A 21,169-nucleotide genomic window follows, 5' to 3' on the forward strand; every position below is an offset into this window, starting at 1 on the left:
ATATATGTATAAATATGTATACCATAAATAATATTCGCACAGGTTTCGTTGAAAACGTAAATTTAGTTTGCATGTTTTGGTTAAAAACCAATTATTACACAATTTTAATTAATAAACTGTCAGTTCATCGAATATTTTAATGAAAAGCGTTGTTTTAAGAACGAATCCAATTATATAATTTACTTTTCGTCAATAAAACCAATCAGTGATCATCGGTTTAATCATCACTTTCTGATTTGCTGATCTAAAAATAGCATAGGCAGCCCCCGCTGTTTATAAATAAAACATTCAATTACTTAAATAAAATGAAGTTTACTCAACTGAAGTGTAACACAATTTAAAGCCAAATTACAAGACAGCATTTTAGAGATAAGCCGCAATCAAACAGGAGTAATTAAGATAAAGCGGCGACTACACGCACGCAAACTCAATCCAAGTTGCACCAAGTGCAATTAGTGCAAACTGATGCCACGGGCGCCGGGCGGGGCGGGGCGCTCGTCTAAGGCTACGTCTCCAACAAAGACGTGCGAGGATACGCAGCAAGTAATGTGTTTGTTAAGAACCAATATAATGTAGCCCACTAGAGTTGTGCTGAACCTGATTCTATTGGTTCTTAACAAACAGATCCCACGCTACGCATCCTCGCACATTTCTGGTGGAAACACAGCCTAACGCTAAACACGTTAGCAAGTCGCTTCAGTGTGTGGGCGAGACAGCGCTATGCATGTGTATAGCGGTATCTTGCCCACAAACCGGAGCGGCGTGCGGATCGAGGATCCAATTACAATGTGAAGACCGCGCCTAGGGCGAAGAACTTAAGTTGCATGCAAGCCGACACGCCGCGAGCGTTTGACAAATGGAAACAGGATGTGTTCCACGACGCAGTACCTACTTAGTTCCCAGTTGTTTCCCGTACAGTGAGCAGCAGAAGTGATTGAGCGAGCGAAGTCTTTAAAATGATCATCACACGCTCTCTTCTTAACAATAAAGTTCTTTAGATCGTTTTGAATGTCTATTAGTTAGGTACTTCTGCTGTTTTTCGGCAATTATTATAGACATAGAGTGCTTTAGTTAAATCATCTTAAAGAAGCAACATTTTGGAGAAATCACTTAAGTAGTTAAGTAGTTAAGGTAACAGACAAACATAGTTACTTTCGCACATACGGATATGCAGTACTACCTGTTTCCTACATAATATGCCAGTAGCTAAGTAAGGTAGGTACCAAGAATATTAAAACCTAATTACAGCGTTTAAAGCATTAATTGCTAAAACAAAATTCTTAAAATTAAATAGCGACATTTAATGGCAATAATCTAAAATAAAATGGTTTTTATTAACGCAAATGAAATCCATTTAGAACATTAGAGCGCGCTAATGAAAGCCTGTCTCCAGCCCAGCAGCGGGCTGTCCTAAGTGTCCCAACAACATTATTATAGACGTCCAGCAAGCTCTCAACAAACTCGTTCACACTTCGTAACTAATAGTCTGGCTCGAATCGAGTAGATCTCGATATATTCTGTAGTTAGGGATATCGCCACAAAACCACCGGTAATTCGGAATGATTTAACGAGTTGACATTTCCATGAAACAACCGCATTCCTGTAAGATTCTGGCTGTATAAATAATTCACAATAGAACACTACCCTGACTGACTGAGCACTACATTAAGATGGCTACTGCAGCAGCGTCAATGTTGCAGCGCTGCTGGTGCAAATGCAACGTTGGGGCACCGCAGCGGGAAATGGGAAACGGGTCGTTGTCAATTTCTTTGATAAATTAAGTGACTGATTGATAAATCTAATCGCGACGCACGGCATCAACCGTGTCAATGTCAACGCAAATGGCAGTAACGTTGCTGCTGCATTCGAAATCAGAATATAACCTTTATTACTTAAATGGAGGTCAGTAGGTAATCGGGTTATCATGCAGAGGTCAAAGTAAATCTGGAGGCCAACTCGGACGTACATTTTGATAATAACATCTTAGTATACATTGACTAAAGCTTGAACACCCCAAAACATAGGCACACATTTTTGGTAATTAATATAATTTTTGTAAAGGTTGGTTAAATTTTATTTCTTTAATTAAATTAAAATCTCTATAGCATGAGGAACATGTGATACCACAATAGTTGTCAATTCTATAATTCGTTTTCATGATAACGAGCTTTAAACAATGACGGAGCCAAATCACTTTGCACCAATGGCCTTGGAAAATTCGATTAGGCTAAAGAAACTCGTGAAAATATTAATATATCTAGAATCGATTAATTTTTGTGTTTTTGAAACGTTGCGGAGACGTTAATGAATGGAAAAACAACCAGAAAGCAGAAAAACACGAGATTGAAATGAGAAAAGAAAAGAAACTAGGAACATACAGCATAAAGACCGAAACCTATATTTTCTTATGTTGCAAAAAAGGTACAAATATCTCAAATATATGCACAAAAAGTGAAGTCAAGTTAGATTAAGAGCTAGCAAGAGCTTATCTGCTCCCAAAATAGTGGTGTTAAATGAAATTTGTATGCAAAATGTAGGTTATAAAAACGTTTCATCATTTTAATGTATTTGAGCGTGTTAAGTGTTAGACGATGGTTATTCTATAGAAACGATGGTTATCATAAGTGCTTGTTGCTAGGCCTACATGAATAAAGTATATTTTTTGACTATTGAAACACAAAATAAAAAGTTTGACTTGTATGAGTTGCTAATACATTCCCGAAGATTGCAAGATAAAAATAATGCTAAGTATCCCCATTATTTATTGGTTGAGCAAGCTTGTGATTGCATCAAGCGTCGCCGTTAATTGATTCGCATAAGGGACATTGCCTATAGAAAAGTATGCAAGAAAGATTTGCGAAAATGACTTAAACCTATTTTAAAGAAGCCACAGCTCACAGTTCGTATTTTGTTAGCATTCATCGTGTTGTCATTACACTATAACAGTGACGAAGGATTATTAACATGATAGACATGCAGACAATACCAAAAGGGTACTTTTGGCGGATGGTAATAAATGAAGGCGGATGGCAATGGACTGGGTCCATATCAATGAATATTTGAAAAAGACACCTGTTAAAGTTACATTCAACTTATCCGCAACTAACTCTGGCTTGGACTACTTAAATAGCACGAGATCTTTGGTCCACCATCCTTGCATTTTTGAGACAAAGCAAACCGCTTGGAACAGGTGTTCCTGGGGGTGATCTGAGCTGATTTAGCCCGGTTGCCGAGAGGTCCCCCCAGCAGGTGGGCAGGGGAAGGGGGGGAAAAGTGCCTCCGGCGCGCCTCACTCAAAATTTTTTATCTGCATACATTTAGCAACTACATATATCAAGTTTGGTATATTTTTCGTGTAATTCGAGGATAAGGAATTCATTTGTGTGACTACATTTTCACTCACCCATACAAAAAATACGAGAAATTCAAAATTCATAAAAAATCTTTACACTTTTTTTTTCGAAAATCCTCTACAGAATTAAAAGTATGAGGATTTGCTGTAGAAAAAAAAAACCTGTGAATAGCCCAGTTATCCTACTATTCTCGATATTGTTGCCTTTACAGCCCGTATTTCAAATCTGCCCCACGTAAGTTCAAAGCCACCCCCTCTTGGGGCAGTATCGAACATTATTCCTTGAGTTGCAAAAATCTAATTTGTACTTTTATCTTTAGCTTTATATATGTGGAAATGCAGTAATTACATAGGTTAATAACGTAGGTTGTTGTGTAGAGGCTTAAAACTGGTTTCTGTAGGTAATATTTTGAACTATGGCCATTAATGTAAAAAGTGTACTAGGCTGCCCCCCTCTCCCCTACATATTGGCACAGGAAAGAATCGCCAGTTCCTCTTGTGCCATGCTATTGCAGCTTCTTTAGGTAGGTAACTTTTGTAGTTCCTCCATTAATTGTAAATAAAATAAATATGTCACCGCAGTACGAGACGGGTCATCTGGGCAATTGGTCACGTGCTGCAAACTTTCTTTAAATATATCGCATTCGTATATTCGCATTTTTGAGTTTTTATATGTTTTCCGAGCAAAGTTCGGTCTCCCAGATATTATAATTAATTTTACAGGACCAGAAAGGACAGAAGTTTTGCCATTCTTGCACGCCTTTTCAGGTTGCGACACTGTTTCTTTTTATGTGTGGAAAGGGAAAAAAATTGTATTTCAAGCTTGGAGCGCATATCCTGTTGTAACGGAGGGATTTAAATACGGCAAACAAGGAAATATTGAGCAGGCGTTGCCAATATTGTCTCTGTTTAGCCCAATGGTTGGCTGGTAGAGAATGCCTCAAGACGGATGACGGAATGGCGGACTTAAGCCATTTGAACTTTTTTGTGTCAATTTGTGCAATAAAGTTTAAAAAATAAATAAATATTGGAAAAATAGGTAACTAAAAAGACACCTGTTAAAGTTACATTCAACTTATCCGCAACTAACTCTGGCTTGGACTACTTAAATAGCACGAGATCTTTGGTCCACCATCCTTGCATTTTTGAGACAAAGCAAACCGCTTGGAACAGGTGTTCCTGGGGGTGATCTGAGCTGATTTAGCCCGGTTGCCGAGAGGTCCCCCCAGCAGGTGGGCAGGGGAAGGGGGGGAAAAGTGCCTCCGGCGCGCCTCACTCAAAATTTTTTATCTGCATACATTTAGCAACTACATATATCAAGTTTGGTATATTTTTCGTGTAATTCGAGGATAAGGAATTCATTTGTGTGACTACATTTTCACTCACCCATACAAAAAATACGAGAAATTCAAAATTCATAAAAAATCTTTACACTTTTTTTTTCGAAAATCCTCTACAGAATTAAAAGTATGAGGATTTGCTGTAGAAAAAAAAAACCTGTGAATAGCCCAGTTATCCTACTATTCTCGATATTGTTGCCTTTACAGCCCGTATTTCAAATCTGCCCCACGTAAGTTCAAAGCCACCCCCTCTTGGGGCAGTATCGAACATTATTCCTTGAGTTGCAAAAATCTAATTTGTACTTTTATCTTTAGCTTTATATATGTGGAAATGCAGTAATTACATAGGTTAATAACGTAGGTTGTTGTGTAGAGGCTTAAAACTGGTTTCTGTAGGTAATATTTTGAACTATGGCCATTAATGTAAAAAGTGTACTAGGCTGCCCCCCTCTCCCCTACATATTGGCACAGGAAAGAATCGCCAGTTCCTCTTGTGCCATGCTATTGCAGCTTCTTTAGGTAGGTAACTTTTGTAGTTCCTCCATTAATTGTAAATAAAATAAATATGTCACCGCAGTACGAGACGGGTCATCTGGGCAATTGGTCACGTGCTGCAAACTTTCTTTAAATATATCGCATTCGTATATTCGCATTTTTGAGTTTTTATATGTTTTCCGAGCAAAGTTCGGTCTCCCAGATATTATAATTAATTTTACAGGACCAGAAAGGACAGAAGTTTTGCCATTCTTGCACGCCTTTTCAGGTTGCGACACTGTTTCTTTTTATGTGTGGAAAGGGAAAAAAATTGTATTTCAAGCTTGGAGCGCATATCCTGTTGTAACGGAGGGATTTAAATACGGCAAACAAGGAAATATTGAGCAGGCGTTGCCAATATTGTCTCTGTTTAGCCCAATGGTTGGCTGGTAGAGAATGCCTCAAGACGGATGACGGAATGGCGGACTTAAGCCATTTGAACTTTTTTGTGTCAATTTGTGCAATAAAGTTTAAAAAATAAATAAATATTGGAAAAATAGGTAACTAAAAATATGTTAAAATTTTATCACATTTATAATAACTGTACGGGCGAAAGTTTTCCCAACATCTTTATTTATATGTCGGAGCGAGACACCAGAAGGACGTATTGCAGTGTTACAGTTCATAGCTTTAAACGCCTGTATAAAATCGATTAGCAATGTTTGGCTACATATTATTTGCTTGTAACGGAATCCTAAAGTTGCGTAGAGAGTAACGCCACCATCTATTGGCGTATTGATGAACTAAGATGACAGGTAGAAGGCTTTGGAACGTCAAGAGGGGTATCTTGAGTGAACGTAGGCACGAGCAGGCATTTTTGTCGTTATGTTGGTAGACTGGTCAGGCAGGTTTACCAACTTGAATTTGGAGGCGGGAGCGGTTGGCTCCGCCGCTGGAACTGGCTTCCTTCTTCTTGATCGGACCGCGCTAGAGATCGGACGTTAGCCAAGCTCGTGCCTAATTCGCTACGTTCCTGAAGGCTTACACCTGAAGGATTATTCTGAAAGCTTATAGATTCTTACGTTCTTTAACCGTTTAGCTAAGTGTTTTATTCCAAGTGTTATTTTGATTTCTTATGTGCCATTATAAGCTTACTTTTGTAAAATAAAGAAACTATGTGTTGTTTTGAAAAGATGTGTCCCGCCGAGTTTGTTGCCGGGTTAAATCTTCTCGGGTCAGAGGTGTAGGGTTGGAACCGGTTTAGTTTGACTGAAATAAAGATTTGAACGATTTCATGTGATCTTTTTATTTGCAATTTAACCAGTCAACATTCTAATAGCAATTAGTTCTTTTCATCATTTAGTACTGAAATATAGTAGGCACTAGTATGGTTAATGAGTCCGAATGTTTATTTCATGCGTTTGTAGCATACCTACTATTTTGGCTGTGAAGTAATACATCTAGGTACTACCCCCACGCGCCCACCGCCATCGGGACCATCCGTCGCCGATATCAGAAGTGGGATAGATGCGGAGTTTCATGTATTGCTTACACAGCCACCTGGGAGCGTGGTGTATTTCTGGTGACCTACATTCCATAATCTGGACACTTTGTAATGGTAAGCTCACGTGTCTTACCTTGATTGAATGGTGAGTGTAATTCATTGTTATTTGGTGAGAATTATTGTGAAATTGTGAATTATGATTGAGGCAGTCGAGCATAGCGGTCGTTACGTGACGTCATCTCTGGTATCGCCGCGTTTCTTTACAATTAATTTTTGTAATCCATTTAGATCGAGGCGATCTCGAGTTATTTTGATTTGAAATCCATACTGTTAATTAAAACCAAGTATTAGCTATCACGACGTGATATTATTTCATCGCTCACTTGTGAATCTACCCTCAATAATTGATTTGAAAATACAATTAATTTTTAAAATCCGTTGAAATCTAAGTGATCTTAAGTTATTTTGATGTGAAATCCATATTTTTAATTAAAATCAAATATTGGCTGTCGCGACGTGATATTATTTCATCGCTCACTTGTGCATCTACCCTCAAAAAATATTTTTTTTTCATAAAAATACAATGCACCGTTAGAAATTGATCCTGCTGATTTGCCAATGCAAGCATTATGTAATCTTTACCCTGTAATGTTTAGTAATTAATAAAATTGCGACAAATTATTGCTCGTAATGCCGTGATAGATCACAAATCGTGTATACTATGGAAACATGAGCTACGCATATGAAAATTAATGTTACAGTGTCCTGCAGCCGGAGCCGAGCGAGCTTGCGGACGCCATTGCGCCCGTGATACAGAGGCGGCTGTGCAGTATCTTCTGTGCTGGAGATTTGGAAATAAAAGGACAGGTTTCGTTCCAATTGTTTATTAGTGAATTTTATTTTGAGTGTAATGGCGAAGCATAACAGTCGAACGTAACTAATAAGCTGTCACTTTTCGTATTGGCCCATTTACCGTGTTACTTATTTTTGGAACACGTGTTTGTTTGTTCATGGAATTAAATAAAACGCACTCATTGAAGTTTAAATTTTATTCTGAGATTTTTGAAGTCCCGTGTACATTGGAAACATGTTTTTGTGTCTGCTACCTTGCATTTCATAAACCTTTTGAGTTTAGCCTGCGTACATGATAAACCTGATACCGTGCAAATGATGATTTCAGTAACAGCCAGCTATGTTGAACCACATCGTGTCTCTCGCAATCTGCCGCAGCAACGGCAACGGCAAGCGGAAAGGATCAGCCTCCGTGCTTGGGTTGGACCTCACCACCACCACCTTTGACTTGGTCGCGTGCATCATACTTTGTTAAGCTGGTGAGCAGTTCCCATTTTGTTGGGATTATTTTGAGATGTTTTACTTCTGCATAGAAGTCTTGAGCGAGTTTCTGTTGTTAAAGCTAAAGAAGAAAGCTATCTTTAGTGATTTTGATCAGTAATGTTCAGTTTCAGTTGATCAGTTGACGCTGATAGTATCAATGGTTCTGAGTAACATGATTTAAAGACCTGTTTTTATTTTCTTTTTTTGGAATTCACTGTTAACATTGTTTTGCTTTCGACGGACTGAAAGCTTGTACTTTCGTATGGGCTGAAATCACGCCCGATGGACTGGACAATACTGTCATGCTTTCGATGGACTGAAGGCACGCCCGATGGACTGGGCAATACTGTTTTGCTTTCGATGGACTGAAAGTATGCCCGATGGACTGGGTATTGTTTAGTGACCGCATCAGAAGTGCCGGAGCATGTAAGAGGTGCACGTGGTCTGCTTTTTATGTGCAGAATGCTCTTTGCGAGGAGTAGCACTTACGCGGCTGAGATGGTTACTTCTGACGAGGGTCTGGTATCTGCCGAAGGACTGGCAATGCACCGAAGGACTGGTGTTGTTTTGTTAAAAATGAATTCCCGTTTATGTACTGTGTTCATATGAGTAAAATTGGAACTATCAATTCAGAATGTTATTTATTTTAAGATGTCTTACAAAAATTTAGATCACATATGACCAATTTATTTTTTAATGCCAGATAATTTCCCCGTAAATTGATATTGACGACAATAGTAGTGATACTGTCGAGCAATGAATTAGAGCTGTTATGATTTGTGTTTTTGATGTTTGGGATTGTTCTGTTTTCACATAAATTTGAGAATATCCGCCAGATGGAGGCGATGATTATTGGAGTGCATCCGTTAGAAAGCGGCGATGATTATTGACGAGTATTTTTTTATTTAGTCGTTGCTTGATGGACTATTTTTGACTAGAGAATTGAGGATTGTTAAAGTAATTTTGAACAATTATTTTTCTGGTTTGATTGATGACAAAGTTTGATTTTAATAGTAATTTGAGTGAGACCCAAATTGTTGGTCAGGAATGACCGAGCGATGAGATACTGTGCTGTATGTTTTGTTTCAGTATCAAATGCATACACCCACACACGAGGACGTGTGTAACGCAGGACGGCCGTGTCGGAGCGAGACACCAGAAGGACGTATTGCAGTGTTACAGTTCATAGCTTTAAACGCCTGTATAAAATCGATTAGCAATGTTTGGCTACATATTATTTGCTTGTAACGGAATCCTAAAGTTGCGTAGAGAGTAACGCCACCATCTATTGGCGTATTGATGAACTAAGATGACAGGTAGAAGGCTTTGGAACGTCAAGAGGGGTATCTTGAGTGAACGTAGGCACGAGCAGGCATTTTTGTCGTTATGTTGGTAGACTGGTCAGGCAGGTTTACCAACTTGAATTTGGAGGCGGGAGCGGTTGGCTCCGCCGCTGGAACTGGCTTCCTTCTTCTTGATCGGACCGCGCTAGAGATCGGACGTTAGCCAAGCTCGTGCCTAATTCGCTACGTTCCTGAAGGCTTACACCTGAAGGATTATTCTGAAAGCTTATAGATTCTTACGTTCTTTAACCGTTTAGCTAAGTGTTTTATTCCAAGTGTTATTTTGATTTCTTATGTGCCATTATAAGCTTACTTTTGTAAAATAAAGAAACTATGTGTTGTTTTGAAAAGATGTGTCCCGCCGAGTTTGTTGCCGGGTTAAATCTTCTCGGGTCAGAGGTGTAGGGTTGGAACCGGTTTAGTTTGACTGAAATAAAGATTTGAACGATTTCATGTGATCTTTTTATTTGCAATTTAACCAGTCAACATTCTAATAGCAATTAGTTCTTTTCATCATTTAGTACTGAAATATAGTAGGCACTAGTATGGTTAATGAGTCCGAATGTTTATTTCATGCGTTTGTAGCATACCTACTATTTTGGCTGTGAAGTAATACATCTAGGTACTACCCCCACGCGCCCACCGCCATCGGGACCATCCGTCGCCGATATATATATTTAATTTATCACGTCCAGAAGTAATTTATTAATTTAATCTACAACCAGAATAATAACAACTTCAGAAATCATCTAAACATACTTAAAAATCTTAAAGCTGCATACCGCTCTTACAATGCAGGTACGCCGCGCGACACAAAACATTTATTTTAACGAGAGTTATAAAAGAAAAATGTCTGACAAGTTTATTATTCTACAATGTATAAGGATAACTGGGCTATTCACAGGTATTTTTATTCTAGAGTAAATCTTCATACTTTTAATTCTGTAGGGGATTTGCGAAAAAAAAGTGTAAAGATTTTTTTTTAATTTTGAATTTTTCGTATTTTTTGTATGGATGAGTGAAAATGTAGTCACAGAAATGAATTCCTTATCCTCGCATTACACGAAAAAGACACCAAACTTGATATAGTTGCTAGATGTATGCAGATATAAAATTTAGAGTGAGGCGCGCCGGAGGAGGAGGAGGAGACCCCCAGGAACACCTGTTCCAAGCGGTTTGCTCGAAGGTAATAATGTCGTGCAAAGTGCCTGTGTCCTGGTCATCACAAAGTCTGTGACATGTCAAATCCTGAGGCTGAAATGAAAGTCTAGTATATTAGCATGATAAATTATAATATTACTGTCAAACCAACAAAAACATTCTTTGCTGCTAATCAGAAAGAAAAAAAACGAGTAAGTAGTACCTACAAGAACTATATTAATGAGTAAACTAAGTACCTATTATGTCTTTTTTTAAATGCAAATAAGTGCAGCGTTCTTCGTTGTCTAAAATATTGATTCTCTAAAATTTTGGTTTGGCACCGATTTCAAAAACTAAGTAATTACCCGGATGGTTATTAATTTTCTTATTATTAGGCATTAATTACTTTTTGGCAGAAATTTGCTTTTACGACGGGATAGGGATAGGGATTGGACATGTATTATAGGGGTGCCATATAAAAATAATTTTGTGCTTTTCAGTGGGTTCGTTTTTTGAAGGCGGTTCCCTTTAAAAAAAAGCGGCCAAGTGCGAGTCGGACTCGCCCATGAAGGGTTCCGTATTTAGGCGATTTATGACGTATTAAAAAAAAACTACTTGCTAGATCTCGTTCAAACCAATTTTCGGTGGAAGTTTACATGGTAATGTACATCATATATTTTTTTTAGTTTTATCATTCTCTTATTTTAGAAGTTAGGGGGGGGGGGACACATTTTACCACTTTGGAAGTGTCTCTCGCGCAAACTATTCAGTTTAGAAAAAAATGATATTAGAAACCTCAATATCATTTTTGAAGACCTATCCATAGATACCCCACACGTATGGGTTTGATGAAAAAAAAAAATTTGAGTTTCAGTTCGAAGTATGGGGAACCCCAAAAATTTATTGTTTTTTTTTCTATTTTTGTGTGAAAATCTTAATGCGGTTCACAGAATACATCTACTTACCAAGTTTCAACAGTATAGTTCTTATAGTTTCGGAGAAAAGTGGCTGTGACATACGGACGGACAGACAGACGGACAGACAGACGGACAGACAGACAGACATGACGAATCTATAAGGGTTCCGTTTTTTGCCATTTGGCTACGGAACCCTAAAAACATAGTCAGTCAGCATCAATAGTAGCGGATGAAACAACGCGCCAAAAGTATCTGGCTCACTGGAAAACTTGTCCAAATAGAATAAATCTTTACAGTTCGCGTTCAAAAGTATCCCACCAAAAACATTATCATGTAAAATGTTGCCAAGACGAAACCATAAGGCTCGCACTGACAAAAAGTTATCAGATATCTTGTAGAGCCAAGCTTCTAACTCTACAGCTTGGCTGTTTCATGACATGGGCGTAAGGTGAAAAATGTATTCACTATATTCATTATTTTTTATTATAAAGTAGGTCTTGTAATGAAACGGCCAAGCCACATATTTTGACTAAGGTGTAGAGTCTGTGAAGGTAGGGCCTGTAGAGTTAGAAGCTTGGCTCTACAAGATATCTGATAACTTTTTGTCAGTGCGAGCCTTATGGTTTCGTCTTGGCAACATTTTACATGAAAATGTTTTTGGTGGGATTTCACATCTTTTTGTAAGTTGCTTATGACAATCTTCCGATTTAAAGGATTGCGGATGATTTACTTTTAAAAATCCTGAAATACGTACTTGGGGGGTATCTTTTATATACAATCTGCTTTTTTACTGATTCCCTATACAAACCTCAACCCCCTTTTTCCCCTAACGCCTTTTTCCACCCCTTTTCACCCTTACGGGGTGATTTTGGGGTTGAAACTATTTTATATCCTTCCCCATAACAATAACTATCTACATACCAAATTTCAACTAAATCGGTTCCGCGGTTATCGATTTCCCATACAAAATTCCACCCCCCTTTGCACCCCCTTAGGGGCTAATAATTTAAAGTTTTTGAATTATTTTGTTTGTGGACTAATACTATCTCACATACCAAATTTCAGCTTCCTAGGACTTCAGTAAGTACCCTAGAGGTTTTGATGAATTGATGATCAACAGTGAGTGAATGAGTCAGTGACGAAATCGGGGTTTTTTAGATATTAATAAAATCCAAAGTATAAGAGCTATACAATTGAAATTTTTTATGCTTAATAAGTCTACTATTGACATCATATCCCGATTGTTTTGTTTATCTGGTATAATCCAACCCCAAGTTAAGAGGGTTCAAAAAAACGACGAAGCGCTTCGAGAAAAGGTAGGTAGTGCCCTTGCGCTTCGCTTTGCTCGTCTTGGCGGGGGCACTGCCGTGCCCCCAGATCTAAGTAAATATTACAGTCTAATAATTATTCTACGTTATACAAAAATAATGTCTCATAACCCTTAAATACATGATTTTTTCGTTTTGCCCGAAATTAATATATATATCACATAATTGTTTGCCGTTTCTAGGAAAAATAGTAAAAAAAATTATATCATCGATTTTCACTGGGAAATCAGTGTTAAAAGTTGCATAGTCTAAATCATATTTTTGGAAATATATAGCTATTAGTAAGGGGTATAGGAAAAATCTTAACTGCCAACAGAAAGGTACACTATTTGTGATGTTCCTATGATAAAATTTGTAAATATAAAATAATTACAAACCCCGAAAAATCTGCCCAAAATCACATACTAAAAATCATCAACTTCCAGGTTTTTCCAAGTTTTCCGACATTTCGTCTATAAACAAATGTAACTTTTATAAATTAAAATACTGCGTAAATTTATGTAATAATTCGGAAAATTTATTAGTTTTACTATTGAAATAATATACAAGAACAAATAGAATTTGTTTAATAATGCATAACATTTGATGTTTATGTTGTGTGTATAAATGCATCACTATGCATTTAAGGGTTAAGGAATGGTAGATACTTTTGAAGAGTAGTTTGATCCGTTACTTTTGATGCTGACTGTACGAATATTCTTTATTGGTCACCAAAACAAAAAAAAACGAAATACAAACAATTGAGCATAATTCACTATTCACAACAACTACGTTTATACATAATGATAATAGAAGATACCTATAATGTATGTTAATTTGAGACACCACATTCAGTCAAAATAATCATGATACCGTAATGATGTAGCATTGTAGTCGGCCGCAGCTGTCGGCGCGGCGACACCAGTCCGCGCGGTCACTATCCGCGTCGCGTCGCGCAATGTCAAAGGTTCTGGCCGTTATCTTACTCGCAGGCGTCACGCTGCTCACGCTACCGTCGCCGGAGGCCAGAGGTATGTTCAAAGTTATTGTATTTACTATAACCTCATTAATAACATTCGCCTCAGTTATTTCTAACGTCTATTCTATCGTGTCACTTACCAACGTCCACGTACTGTTAAGTATCTGACAATTGACAGGTTTCTAAATAGGAATCTCACTGCAAAGAAAGGTACCCCGATGGAAAGTTAAGAGTGTTTGTTACATATTCTAGAGTAACGATGATCATCTTGGGCCCGCATACAATAAAAGATAAATTGATGATCTCTGTCATTGCATAATCTAATCATAATATGTACCTAGAAACTTAATAACATACATACTAAATTAATACCTAAATACCTATATAGATACCAACCATCGATTTCATAGTTGACTGACCTTTCGTAAACTTTATTACATTGAAATAAGATCTTCTTGAGAGCATTTCTTGGTGTCTTTGTTTGTTGATGCCCATTTTGCGGTTACAAGTAAATGTGTGAATTAATGAACGAATGCTGCAATATGTTTGGTTGATTATATAATTAATTAATTATGTTTTAGTTACGGAAGCCCAATGCAGGCAGATGCCGACGAATAACAAACACTGCCATTTGGAATACGGGACTTGGCAGCGAGAATCCGACCACGTCGTCAGGTAATAAATAAACATACATACAGCTCGCCATGCAAACGCGACGTGATAACATATCCTTATTATACCTTCTGTGTAACCGCGCGTGTACAAATATCTCATACTTTGCATCTTTTCGTGACTTAAATTACGTGAACCTAATGCTTGCCGCATTTAATTTGAAACAACACGCTGACGCTAAGATCAAAGTCGCGGGATGGGATGTCACGTTTATATATCATATTTACACGCCTACGAAAATACGAAATAACAAAAACACATTCCTCCTAACACCTCGTGTACAAAAATGTGTTCCTCTTCTGTTCCAAAATGTATGGACCTATTCCTTCTGGATCTCAGATGGTTGTCCAATTTCATAATCAGAACTATCAGAAGTTATAACACTTTAAACTCTCGCGTTTTGTACAATCTCCGTTGGTATTTGCTAGGTTGTCAGTCTTTCCGTGACCATAGCTGTACAAGATAATATTGCAGATCATTGTAGGTAACTACAGGTTAGATTTTTTTTATGGGGCACTTGGGGCAGCCACCAGATCCTGCACTGCTACGCCAAAATGATCTTAAGATGTTTGACATCGTTAATTAAATAAGTAGGTCTCCTAAGCTGTGACTATTTCCGCAGTATAGCACGTGATCTTTAAAAAGTGCCCTACAAAAAAAACCTTCCTGAACATAAGTGATAAAATAAAAATGCGGTTGTTGGTTAATGAACAGATATATCTTCGACTGGGGCGGGCAGCGCTGCGTAGCGTGGCACTGGTGGACCGATCCGACTCGATGCTCGCTACCGGTCGATGAAAACAACTTCGCCAGTGAACACGAGTGCCTCGCAGCCTGCACGGGCTGGGCGTAGCCCATAGGTACACTCAGTCACCTGCAATACTTATGTTACTCTTCGAGGGCCGCATAAATAATTATGTGAAACGCTCCTATGGCTCTACAAATAAGATCGTGTCAGATATGTTTGCGGCCTTTGTTGTGCAACGTAACATATTATTGCACAGATTCTACGAGTAACCACGAGTTTCAAGTAAATACACGGGAGTCCTACTTAATGCATGGACCTCCTGCTGGCACTATGCTCTGCAACAAGTTATGCCAGTGGCTGGTACGTGCTGGTACTGCTGGTAGATCTATGTAATAATATATAATATTTAATTATAGAGATATATTTTTTCAATAAAATGAAGGAAATAAATGTGAGTATTGATTTCTTAAGTACATTTACTATGAAGCTTAACATAACGAGTAAATCATCATCCTGGCGTTATCCCGGCATTTAAAATGCACTTATGTATCTATTAATCGCGTGTCGCTAGTCTCCAAATCTATTTACCCGGATATCTTTGTCGCCACGCTCCTGTAATCTTAGTATTTGCCACAGCATGACACAACAGCAATCCCACGTCCCTACTTCCTTCCGTCAGGCGAGGCGAACGAGGCGGTTCACACTGTAGCGTTGTTCGACAGAACTTGAGCTTTATCTTAAGTATCTATACATATATACTCGCGTTTCATGCGAGCATGCTGACAATTGTGTTAATGTCGCCGATGAGGGCGATGGAGGGAAGAACTGGCTATAATTCTTTTTAAAAATATAAAAAATATGCTCCGCCGTGGTATCATTGCCGTGACCAGGATTCGAACCTGGGTTACTACGGCCACAACGTAGGGTCCTAACCACTAGACGATCACGGCTGTCGGAGCTGTGCCGGACACTGCGAAAATGACCGTCGCATTCACAACGAGAGCACTTTCACTAGAGATAATTAACTAATACCTAACGGTTTCATTTCATTTCATTTATTTATTTCAATATAAACTTACAGTGTAGCACCAAAACGTTTACATGAGACTTACGACTATTAGGTTACATTATGAGTTATACCTATATCTAAGAAAGAAAATTAAATAAAGAAACAATGTCAGCTAAATGATAAAATGAATAATCATTATAGATTAAAATTATAGATTAAAATAAAATAATTACAACAATAAAAAAATGTCAGGTCATTGCCATTAAATAATCAAACTTGGGACACTTAAATTAAATTAGACCAATCGAATTACAATAAGACAATAAAAAATAAACAATAAAATAAATTAATCAGATAAAATACTATTTAAGCTTTGGAGACATTTTCTGCAAAATTCACCAACATGATCAGCGAAAACATCAACATCATGACCCTCAATAGCCATCACAACATCATGTTGCGGTTATTGCAACAGCATGCGCCGCGCCGCGCCGCGAGCCAAATTGCAACAAACTCTAAGGCCGCCTTTACACCTGTAAGTTTTACTTACGTAAGTAGGGACAAAGCTATTTGTTAGAATGAGATAACGATATTCATCTCTCATTCTGTGGTATACCTAGCTGTGTCCCTACTTAATACGTAAGTAAAACTTACAAGTGTAAATCCGGCCTTATCACAAGATTTCGTGTAGAATTAATCTACGCTGTATAGACGTGTGCGCCGCGCCGGCGCGCCGCCGCCGCCGGCCTTTTTTGCCACGCCGCCGCCGCCGACAAATGATCGGCGTGAAATCGGCGTGACCTTGAGTGTTGTTAATTAGCTATTCCGAGTTGGTATTTGGATTACAATATGGATTTTTTGTATAATATATGTTACAGTTGTCAAATATACATCAATTATTAATTAACTGAAATAGAATAGCCAGTTGCACAAACTATTTGATACACCAAGTGAAGTAAAGATAAAGATTAAGAAGTAGGATCTTTTCCTGTTAATAGTGAATTCATATTGCCTCACATACGAAGGCGGAATGCTCCATCATGAAAAGACTTACAATTAACTAGACAACGAAAACAGGGCTCATGTAATGGAGTCAAGCAAAAATCTGAGAACATTGGTGTGCGAAAATTCTCGAGACCCTAAGTTTCCTAAAAAAAGTCGTGTGCCAAAAATGTCGAGAAGAGAGAGACAGAGTGACAACACTGTAGATTCACTGTCAATCTGACGAACAGCGCAAATGCTTGCCCCGCGGAAATGTGCAAGCTGTAAATGGGTAATGTATCATTATCTTGTCACTCGATGCTATGGTTATAAGTTCTTGTAACAAACTGTGCTACTATTGTCGCCTTCCTGACGGGATTAACAACAAGAAATACATCGAAATGGCGACTCTTCTGAAGAAACTAGAAGATGAAAGTTCTAGAGAGGTCTTAAGATCAACCATTCCAAAAGTAAGGCGATTACGATGAAGCGAGTAAGTTTATATCTTGGGTTGATAACCAGTGCCCCACTGGTATGGTGCCGAAACGTAGAGCCTCAAAAATGTGAAGTGGTTGGCGCTTTTGAGATGTAGTGTACGACGAGTGTAGACGAAGACTGCTGCTTATACCTTGGTCAGCTAGAAGAACAAACCCCTCCATTCTTTCTCAGAGAGCTCAATATCGCCACTCAGCTCTTCACAACATGCCATGGGTGAGCCCTTAGATTCTTCGGACATACCTATTAACCAACGCATGATGTGGAGAAACACACGAATTTAGGAATGAATGGCAGACGTGCTCGAGTTGGAGCAGTTGGAGCATGTGTGAAATGGTAGAACACTATGAAGATGTCGGCTTGCGGCAGTCTGACCGCGCGAAATGGAGACAAAGTTCATGTGATCGTAAATCCTCAGCAATGTGAAAACGAGAAAGAAGATACGTCTCAGTGAGCCTGGTGCTTACTGCTTGTACGACAAGAAAACTAATAAACAGAAGCCATAGCAGTCCACTATGTCTAGCAAACTTCAAGGATATTTGGAGTTCTGTTTTGTTAAAGTACGTCATTTTTATTACGATAAGCCAATGAAATCATGAGAAAATTGAGAGTTACCGATCGGATCGAAGGTCATTGGGACCAGGTAACCCCTTAATGCAAGCCAGTTACTAGAGAAATTTAAGTTATTATAGCTATGCTATATTCATTTACAACCCCTATTTTACTCACAGTCTATTCAAAACTATATGTAGTTCACTGACCAGCAACCTGGATTGATCAAATCTTCAAGAAAACAACAAATTAATGATTTTTCTTAAGAAACCTGAAAGTCAAGGTCACGCCGATTTCACGCCGAAAACACGCCGCCGCCGCCGATTTTTTTGGCAAACGCCGCCGCCGATCATTTTTTAATCGGCGCACACGTCTAACGCTGTAGACATACGACCGATGTAAATTATGTTCCAAATAATATAACAGTGATAACCTAATACTCGAATAAAATATATATAATAAATATCCAATATAATTAGTACGATTTAACGACTACTTACGATTTGACGATTTTAATTAGTATACATATAATAGGTAATTAATAATTAGTTATGTATGTAGATACATCGAATTATTTTACGATTTTACGACGCAGTCGTAGTATTGTCAAGTTACTCATCTAATGGTAAGTAGATTTGAGACAACTTAAACTACCCTCTGCCAACAAACTGTCCTGCAGTTTGGCAAAAGAAAAAACATATATATGTTAGGGTTTATTTCATCTGAATAAACGATTTATTTATTTATTTATTTTATTTTATTTACCTATGCACCCTTGCAACTCATAGGCGTTGTCACAGCCGGATGAAACAAAGATCGTTTCTTCTTCGAAGAAAAATTATTTGCTAACTTCTTATAACTATTTCTTTAACTTACTTCATGCATTTTCCAAATGAAGATAAATCTTTACCGTTCGTGTACAAAATTAATACGAGTATTTATGCGACATGTCTCTTTTTGTTACGCTATAAGAGAATGGTAGACGGTTATGATTTGATATTTACCAGTCGCTTTTCGGTGAAGGAAAACATCGTGAGGAAACCGGACTAATCCCAATACGGGCCTAGTTTACCCTCTGGATTGGAAGGTCAGATGGCAGTCGCTTTCGTAAAAACTAGTGCCCACGCCAATTACTGGGATTAGTTGCCAAGCGGACCCCAGGCTCCCATGAGCCGTGGCAAAATGCCGGGACAACGCGAGGAAGATGATGAAGATGATGAGACGGTTATGACGCGAACCCTGATCCGCGACTTTTGATGCTGCCTGTACTGACTATTTATACGAAGTATAACTGCATGATCTGCTTAAAATATAAATGCAGATTTTTCGTCAACAACGTTTCAAGTTCTAAAAACTCAGGTTGTGTATTCAGGACGGTGTCGCGTGTCGTCGACGCGACGCCATTTTCCTCGGAAGGAAACTAGTAGCGACCCGACGACGCGCGACCCAAGAAACGGCTTACGACGGAAATAGCTTTTTATAGGTATCAAACATCAAACGACACCGCTACCGCTTTGTTCGCCGATAGTCGCCATTAGTATACAGTGTAGACAGTGTAGTACATAGTACATTACGACTGTAAATGATAACATTTACCAAAATGTGTTCTTCCTGCGGGCTCAGCACGGTTCCATTTTTATCGACTATCACTATGCCCGTCACTTTCGCACTTACATACTTGTTAGAACGTGACAGGCATGGTGATAAACGATAAAAATGCTACCGTGCTACTAGGGCTGCATTGGTTGTCCGCGCATCAGCAACCGAACCGTAAATAGTTTTATTTTTACATTATTTTTATTTTTAAATTTATTGTATTTTTATTTTAAAATTATGTAATGGGTCTATTGCCTGAATAAAGAAACATTCATTAATTCATTCAAATAGTAACGAGTATGATACGTAATCCACGATCAAAGGCCGCAGCGGCTCAGCCTCAAACATATACAAGTCATAGTAAAGTCAACATCATGTTTCACTTGCGTAAGAAATTAATATTTTACTTAATATTTTAAACACTATGTTAAAGGTATAAAGGTAAACCGGACTAAGGCAAGCATTGTATATAGAAAATCTAAAATAGCTTAGGTACATTTTTCTAACGCTAACAAGAGAAAAATTAACTTTGTGTTGTTAAAAACAGTCTATAATTGATTGACTAAGGTAAAATATTTGAAACTACTAAATGCAGCAACAAAATGGCTGGCAATTTCAGTTTAATTAACAAAGTAGTCTACCTATTCACAGAGTAGTGAATAATTAGCGCATCAAACGACCAAATAAATGGTTTTGGTAAATTCGAACCGAGCTTACCTACTCTCTTCAAATAATGAGACGTAACTACCTACATATAAAATCATATACTTATTTCAGAACTAAAAGAGACAACAGTTGTAAGTAGAATGCTAAACGTAAAGTGTTATTAAGAACAAATAGAAAGCTACCCTCGTTAAGTACTTCTATTCCCTTCCCTGATTGATGATTTTGTAATATTAGCTACATGGGTGCTGTGGTGTATGCTACATGGGTGCTACAAGGGTGCTGCCCCATATTTCCAACTTTTAAAGTTTCTAATTCAATTATCAGTAGACGAACGCTTCTTCAAAAATGTCGATGAAGAATTGCAGCAGGTTTGCATTGCGTACCTAAATCGTATTTGATAAGATATCTTTCATCCTAGATTCTAGGCAGTTAGCATACGAGTAAGAAGAGACTAAGTACGCGAGTTTGTTTAAAATTATGTAGAACACAACATTATTGTTAAAGAAAAAAATAAAAAAATACTTATACAGATCATCTTGAGTAGGTACCCACTGTATTCGACTGTATGTAGGAACAAAAGTTCGAAATACAAGAATGTGACCTCAAAGTGCAATGCAAGTAGTATGAGAAACGTATAAAATGTGACCGAAGGTGTGACCGGTGACGTTGACCTACAGAGCGCTAAGTGGCGACCTCGCTCGGGCATTTGCTATTGTTCCGCGATAAATATCGGCGTTCGGAAAGACATCAAATACCTAC

General features: G+C 38.1%; 1 protein-coding gene and 1 non-coding gene across 2 annotated transcripts; one reads left to right on the forward strand and one right to left on the reverse strand.

The window, feature by feature from the left end:
- The first annotated feature begins 10,223 nt into the window (after positions 1 to 10,223).
- On the forward strand, positions 10,224 to 15,216 carry LOC134647562 (uncharacterized). The gene is made up of 4 exons (XM_063501915.1): positions 10,224 to 10,252; positions 13,607 to 13,743; positions 14,273 to 14,366; positions 15,078 to 15,216. Exons 1-4 carry the CDS (start codon positions 10,224 to 10,226, stop codon positions 15,214 to 15,216), a joined length of 399 nt encoding a protein of 132 aa, XP_063357985.1.
- A 773-nt stretch (positions 15,217 to 15,989) lies between these two features.
- On the reverse strand, positions 15,990 to 16,061 carry Trnah-gug (transfer RNA histidin (anticodon GUG)). Its single transcript has one exon. It is a non-coding gene; the product is annotated as a tRNA-His (tRNA).
- Between the last annotated feature and the right edge of the window lie 5,108 nt (positions 16,062 to 21,169).

Source organism: Cydia amplana, chromosome 4 (genome assembly GCF_948474715.1).
Source record: "Cydia amplana chromosome 4, ilCydAmpl1.1, whole genome shotgun sequence".
Classification (NCBI taxonomy): Eukaryota; Metazoa; Arthropoda; class Insecta; order Lepidoptera; family Tortricidae; genus Cydia; species Cydia amplana.

Bases quoted from the DNA above. Each gene is read 5' to 3' on its own strand.
- LOC134647562 (XM_063501915.1), top strand. From the start codon at position 10,224: ATGTATAAGGATAACTGGGCTATTCACAG. The intron at 10,253-13,606 runs GTATTTTTATTC...GTAGCATTGTAG, and splicing joins GATAACTGGGCTATTCACAG to TCGGCCGCAGCTGTCGGCGC. The intron at 13,744-14,272 runs GTATGTTCAAAG...ATTATGTTTTAG, and splicing joins ACCGTCGCCGGAGGCCAGAG to TTACGGAAGCCCAATGCAGG.